We start from the raw sequence: 7,088 nt of genomic DNA on the forward strand, positions 1-7,088 counted from the left end.
GGGGCGCTCGGCCCCGCCCATAACCGCGGCTGGCCCCGCCCACCGCCGGCGCGCGGGGCCAATGGGAAAACAGAGCTGCCAGCGGGGGCGCTGGGCCCCGCCCCCCCGGCGCCGCGCTGCAGCCAATAGACGCGCGGCGCCGGCGCCGTCAATCACGGCTCCCGACCAATGCGGTGCCGCGCTCGGTTACCCGCCAGGTGTCACTCGCGTCCCGCCCCGCGGGAAGGCGCGCGCGGAGCCCGGGACGGGGAGAGCCGGGAATGTCCCGTGTCCCGGGAATATCCCGTGTGCGGGGAATGTCCCGTGTGCCGGGAATGTCCTGTGTCCCGGGAATGCCCCGTGTGCCGGGAATATCCTGTGTCCCGGGAATGTCACCTGTCCCGGGAATATCCTGTGTGCGGGGAATGTCCCGTGTGCCGGGAATGTCACCTGTCCCAGGAATATCCTGTGTGCGGGGAATGTCCCGTGCGCCGGCACCGCTGTCTGGGTGGGCTGCTCGGTGAGTGCTTGAGATGCGGTGTCATCGCTCAGCGGTGCCACCAAGAGTCCTCTGGCACGTCCGCCCAACAAGTGACATAAGTTAACACTTACGACTGTGAGAAGCTGGAGTATCATTACTATGAAAAAGAATTTGACCAAGCAAACATTTGAGTTAGTCTAAAAGGACAGTTGCGACAAACCAAACTTTAATTCATAATGAAAGGGCTGCCAGTCTCAGGGAGGGTAGTTAATACTGCAGTCCAGTACTACAGCCTTTCTGTGCTCAAAGAACTGGTGTGGTTGTAGGGTGCAAAATTGGTCTTCCCTGCACTTTCCTGTTCCTGTCAGCAGTGATGGTTGTGCCAACACTCCCAAAAACAGGCGCCTGCAGCATACAGACTGTGGTGAACATAAATGATCAGGGGAAAATTTTCACCATTTTTACAGCTCTGTGCTCCTGATATTGGCCTCAAAATTTAGCTATTCATGTAAGAAACAGGATTTAATTCTTTCTCAGGCCATAACTGGTCAGTAAGACTCACTGCAATGGGAAGACACTGAGGCAAAGGGAGCGTGTTGATGTAACACTACCAGTCAACTTCAGCATAAAATGTCCACATCAAATGCCATTAATGTGCTCCTGCTTTAGAACAGCGAGTTCTATTGCTTAAAAAAAAAACAAACACAGAAAACCAGGATAAAATAAATGAAGTACTGCTGTCTCTGATACAGCTAAATTCTTTTCAGTTTCAAGTAACCAGAGTTCCAAAGGATTCATAAACCAGGCATGGTGGCTACTTGCAGATTTAAAAACTGAAACTATGCTTTCACCAGTTAAAGCTGGACCAGTGTCACTGTATTTCCAAATCACTCCTAAGTCACAGCAGTTCTTCCACACATGGAACACACAGCTCTTACACAGGTGAGTTAAAGCTGACACAGAACAAGGCTGTGGGAGCCTTGCACCCAAGCAGACCTGCAGCCTCCCCGTTTGGGGTAACAGGCTGCACAATTGGACTGGGTCTGGGTTTCAAAGGGCACAGGCTGGAAGAACAGATTTAAGATGCCATTTTAGTTAATCACAGTGTATAAATGCCTGAACAGCTATAATAGATTGGGAGGGGGGAAAAAAAATTAAAAAAACAAACCGAAACACCCCTAAAACGCTAATATACTAAAACTAGTGATCTGCACAAACTTCACAGAGTCACAGAATTATTAGGGTTGGAAGGGACCTCTGGAAAGCACCTACTCCAAGCCCGCTGTCGAGACAGGATCACCCAGAGCAGGGTAAATAGGAACGCATCCCGGTGTGTTTGGAATGTCCCCAGAGAAGGAGAATCCACGACCTCCCTGGGCAGCCTGTTCCAGCGCTCTTGCCACCCTCAGCGGAAAGAGGTTCTTCCTCATGCTGAGTTGAAAGTTCTTACGTTTTAGTTTATGGCCACTGCTCCTCGTCCCGTCGCTGGGCACCACTGAAAGGAGTCTGGCACCATCCTCTTTAAACGCCGCCTGCACGAAGAACCTGCCCGTGTAGACGCCTCCTGCCCACTTGCAGCCCCGGGGCCGCCGCCCGCAGCTCCACACCCGCGGCTGCGTCCCGACCGCGGGCAGCGCTGCTGGAAGGGGCGTCTCCCCGCCAGCGCCATAATGGCCACGCCGCCCCGACAGCGCCCGCGTTCGCGGGGCGCCCTGTCCGCCGGCGAGGCGGCGGGGATGGGGACAAGGACAGGGCAGGGTCTGCCGGCCGCCGGAGCCCGTGCCCCCCCCGACCGGGCGGCGCCGCCGTGTCCGCGACCCCTTTAAGGCGCCGGGCGCGCCAAAGACCCCCTCGCGCCCGGGACGGGCCCCGCCCACGAGCAGAGCGCGCCAAGCCTGCCCGCGCGCGCCGGCCCCGCCCCCCGCCGCGCCGGGCCAATCAGCGCCTCTCGCGGGTCCGCCTGCCCAATGGGACGGCGGCAGCCGCGGCGCCGCGCTCTCGGGTCCCGCCTCCCGGGGCGGGGCCGCCGGCTTCCTCGGCTCGCGATTGGCCGGCGGGAGCGCGCGCCCCGTGACGCTCGCGCGCGGCGATTGGCTGCGCTCGGGCGCGAAACGTAACGCGGGAAAAGCGGCGGGTCGGCCCCGGGCGGCGGCGGCTCCTCCGGGCGCGGCGGCTCCGGCAGCGCTTCGGAAAGGTGCGGGACGCGCTGCCACCGCTTCGGCCCCGCCGCCGCTGGGGCCGGGGGCCGCCGCTGACGGCGCAAGGTCTGGTCGGGGGCGGCCGCGGAGGCGGAGGGGCGTGGGGGGGAAGGCACTGAGACCGCGGGGGGCCGCCGTCCCGGTGATGAGCGGCTGAGGCGGGGCCGCGCGGCGACAGGTGGCGGCGGCTGCGGGACGTCCGTGCGGCTGCACGGCCCGGCGCGGGCGGCGGGGCCGTGCCCTCCCTCTCACCGCGCTTCCCCTCGCCGCTGCCCGCGTGCGATCGATGATGGCGGAGCAGCTGCCCCCGGGACCCCCCTCGGTGATTTTTTGCCAGGACTCGCCGAAGCGCGTCCTGGTCTCCGTTATCAAAACCACCCCGATCAAACCCTCCCCGGCGTGGGGCGGGGGCGAGGAGCCGATGCCCGTCCCGCCGGTCCCCACCAGCCCCGGCTTCAGCGACTTCATGGTCTACCCGTGGCGCTGGGGCGAGAACGCGCACAACGTGACCCTCAGCCCCGGAGGCGGCGACAGCACCCCCGGCCCCTCGGCGCTGCCGCCGCCCCGCGGGGCCGCGGGCAGAGACCCCGCCGGGGACGAGGAGCCCGCGGAGAGCGGCGGCCGCCACCGGCACCCCAAGGTGAGTGCGGGGATGGGGGGGAACCCGAGCGCGCCGCCCGCGCTTCCGCCCGGGCGTTTAAAAGGGAGGGCACTTCCGGCAGCGGGGCGCGCCCCGGGCAGAGCGGGACGGGAGGGTGCCCGTGGAGAACGCCCGTGCTCTGCCCTCCCAGCGGCAGGGCCGTGCCCGGCTCGGGGCTCCTCGGGGACAGGGAGCTCCTGCAGCGCGCCCAGCACGGGCTGCGAGGGTGGTCGGGGGGGCAGGAGCGTCTCTCACACCGGGAAGGGCTGAGGGAGCCGGGCCTGTTCAGCCCTGAGAGGAGACCTCATTAAAGTGTGTAAACATCTAACGAGGGTGACAGGAGGACGGAGCCAGGCTCTGCCCGTGGTGCCCGACAACAGCACAAGGGGAACGGGCAGAAAGTGATGCACAGAAAGTTCCACCTGAACATGAGGAAGAACTTCCTCATTGTGTGGGTGACCACACACTGAATTGCCCAGAGAGGGGTGTGATCTCCCTCACTGGGGATATTCCAGAATCCTCTGGACACAATCCTGTGCCCTGTGATGTGGGATGGCCCTGCCGGAGCAGGGAAGTTGGACCAGATGACCCACTGTGGCCCCTTCCAGCCTGCCCCATTCCATGATTTTGTTCCCAGTTCCTCCCCATGTTCCTGATCCGTGGTGCAGTGCTGGCAGTGCCTGGCATCTCCCCTGCTGCCACAGCCCGGCCACCGGGGGCGAGTTGGGGATGGGCTGGACGTGGTCTGGGCTAGTTCTGTGCTGTCACAGCACCACTGTCACCATCCTCAGCGCCGTCACTCCGGGGCATGCCGTGCCTGTTGGCCACGCCGCAGAGTGGGGAAGGTGCTGGAGTTTAGTCCCCTCGTTATTTACTCCCAGGATGGCATCAGACGCGGCCGCCCCAGAGCAGACACCGTCCGAGACCTGATCAGTGAAGGAGAGCACTCCTCCAGCAGGATACGCTGCAATATCTGCAACAGGGTCTTCCCACGGGGGAAGTCACTGCAGGCCCACAAGCGCACTCACACGGGTGAGTAAAGGGGAGCTGTGCACTGCTGGGGTGAGCGCCTCTGGAGCACCAGGGAAGGAGTTAAAACCCTGCAAACAAACCACAAAGGAACCCCCCCCAACACTTGGCCTGTTAATATTTTATTGTAACTACTAATTTAATCATACTTTACTTCCAGTGCTTCTTAGTCACTCACAGTCTTTGTAGCTGTGTTTGTCGTGGTGAAGTGTAGCAGCAGTTTGGGCTGTAATAGTGTAGACAAATTACAGAAATATTTTATCTGTTGCAGTCACAGATCTACTTTGTAAGAGGGAGAACTTTTTTTGAGCTTGGTGCTCTGCACTTGAGCTCCGTAGCACTCTGTATTCTGACTGCCTCTTCTTTGTTATATGTTTCCCTGTTGCTGTTGTGTTTTTCACACCACACTGAAGTTTCCTGTAAGAGGTTACAGTAGCTTAGGAAGTAGATGGCAACTTCAGCACTGTAACACCCTAGAAGTGTAATTTAAATGTTGAGAAAAGAGTCCACCTGCTTAAAATTAGCACCCAGTTGTTTTTTTCCCCACCATCTAGAATTCATTTTCTTGGGTGGAAGTAGTCATGCTAATTCTCTGAACAGTATTAAGAAGGCAGCTTGCAGTTAAGTGAAAATGTAGGATGAACTCATTCAGCTGGGCTTGAACTGGAGATACTGTTGGTTTAGGTTTTTCAGCCTTGCTGCCTTGTTTTGTCTGGTTGCAGTTTGCATGGAGAAGTCTTCCTTGGTGACTGTTCTAAGAAAACTTTGTTGACTCTAAGTCTGGAATAAGTTTCTCGTGCACCCTCCATTGTTATGACTTTTCTCAAAAGTGAGACTTTCTCCTAATGAGATTCCTGCAACCTCATACGTTATTATAATGTTGACCTCGAGTATTTCACCCTAATTCAGGCTATGTTAAGGATAAAATTTCTCTGGTTACAACTTGAATTACATCACTTGTCCATTTAGTTCCTATATTTCTTGCTCTATAGGGGTCCACAGTTTCACAGGACAAAGCTTATGTGGTGTTATCTAAGAGTCTCAAGTCAGAAAACATGACAAGGGAAAAAATATAATTTTTTTTCCTCTCTGGAAATAAGTATATTGTCCAGTAGCATAGAACATGTACTTCAGAGTAAACCAGGACTTCTTAAGTAGGTGCAAGTGTCTGAGTGGCTAAAAGGAGAGCTTGCTTGTGTGAGTCTCATGCCAGGGATCACCACTGGATGCTATGACTCACAGTCAGCTTTCATAAATCTCTGTTCCTTATTTTTAAGGTGAAAGGCCCTATTTATGTGACTACCCAGATTGTGGGAAAGCCTTTGTGCAGAGTGGGCAGCTCAAAACTCACCAGCGTCTCCACACAGGAGAGAAACCATTCGTCTGCTCAGAGAATGGTGAGTCACCAGAGAACAATTTGCAGCTTTCTAGGGTCAGACCAATGCTGGAATTGTATGCAAGTTCACTTGGCAAAGATACATAAAAGCTTTGGAGTTTAATTTTGGCGGAGATTCTGCAAATATGTATCTAGGGATTGCATATGTTCTCTGTCAATAGATACCAACCCATAAAATGACGGGACATGTTATGACCCTTGCAGCTAGAGCGTGCTGTTTTCAACCAAACCTAGGGTTTTGTGACTGAGGAAGGTTGGATTCAGTGGCATCTTCGTCCCACAGGTGTTATGCTTAGTCACTGGTTTGGCCGCTTTCCCATAACGTGCTCTTCATTTTTGGGTTTTTTTTGTGTTTTTAAGGCTGTTTGAGCAGATTCACACACGCAAACCGTCACTGCCCCAAACATCCCTACGCCCGGCTGAAGAGGGAGGAGCTCACGGACAGGCTGACCAAGAGGCAGACGGCTGACAACAAAGCTGTGGCTGAGTGGCTAGCAAAGTAAGTTCCCTCGTGGTCTCACCTTCCTTGAAATACTTATAAGGGTGGTCTGACAAAGCATTTTCTTCTTCAGGACAGTAAAACCCCCACAAACCAAAACTATATGCTCTTCCAGTACCCATCAGTACACTTAAAGGAGTCTGAACTCCTCTAAGACAAAGCTCCTCATGAGACCTTTTTTCTTCCAATTTTTGTTTTGCTCTCTGCTTAAATGCCCTTCTTTGCTTGATCAACCCCTGCTAATACCTTGTTAGTGCTACAGTCTTGCTGAATTTGCCATTGTATGAGGGGCAACAACTGTGTTTGCCTAGGGAGAAGTGCCTGCTGGGAATACCATGTAGAGGAGAAATCTGTCACAGATGTTCACTTGGCCACTTTACACTTAAAATACTGAATAAAGAGGGTTTCTGACAGCATAAATACTGTCCTGTAAGGGCTGACAGATAAAGTCAAATGCAGTGCTTAGTCGGATGCAAGTCAGTACTTGGGAGGATTTTGGCAGCTCTGGACTGTTGTCAGGTGTACTCATAGAATCATAGAATCAACTGGGTTGGAAGGGACCTCTGAGGTCATCAAGTCCAACCCTTGATCCACTACCACTGTGGTTCCCAGCCCATGGCACTGATGCCACATCCAGTCTTATCTTAAAAACCTCCAGGGATGGAGAATCCACCACTTCCCTGGGCAGCCCATTCCAATGGCTGATCACCCTCTCTGCAAAGAAATTCTTTCTAATCTCCAACCTAAACCTCCCCTGGCACAGCTGAAGACCCTGAGCCCTCTTGTCTTGCTGAGAGTTGCCTGGGAAAAGAGACCAACCCCCCCCTGGCTCCCCCCTCCTGTCAGGGAGTTGCAGAGAGTGAGGA

The 7,088-nt window shown here is 55.6% G+C and overlaps 1 protein-coding gene across 1 annotated transcript; it reads left to right on the forward strand.

Annotated features, from left to right (window-relative positions):
- The first annotated feature begins 2,836 nt into the window (after positions 1-2,836).
- ZNF367 (zinc finger protein 367) lies at positions 2,837-6,308 on the forward strand. Its single transcript, XM_027706638.1, has 4 exons — positions 2,837-3,298; positions 4,180-4,330; positions 5,605-5,724; positions 6,084-6,308. Exons 1-4 carry the CDS (start codon positions 2,945-2,947, stop codon positions 6,224-6,226), a joined length of 768 nt encoding a protein of 255 aa, XP_027562439.1. The 5' UTR covers positions 2,837-2,944; the 3' UTR covers positions 6,227-6,308.
- Positions 6,309-7,088: the final 780 nt, after the last annotated feature.

The sequence above is a fragment of the Neopelma chrysocephalum genome, unplaced genomic scaffold, assembly GCF_003984885.1.
Source record: "Neopelma chrysocephalum unplaced genomic scaffold, ASM398488v2 Primary Assembly neopelma1_57307, whole genome shotgun sequence".
Lineage (NCBI taxonomy): Eukaryota > Metazoa > Chordata > Aves > Passeriformes > Pipridae > Neopelma > Neopelma chrysocephalum.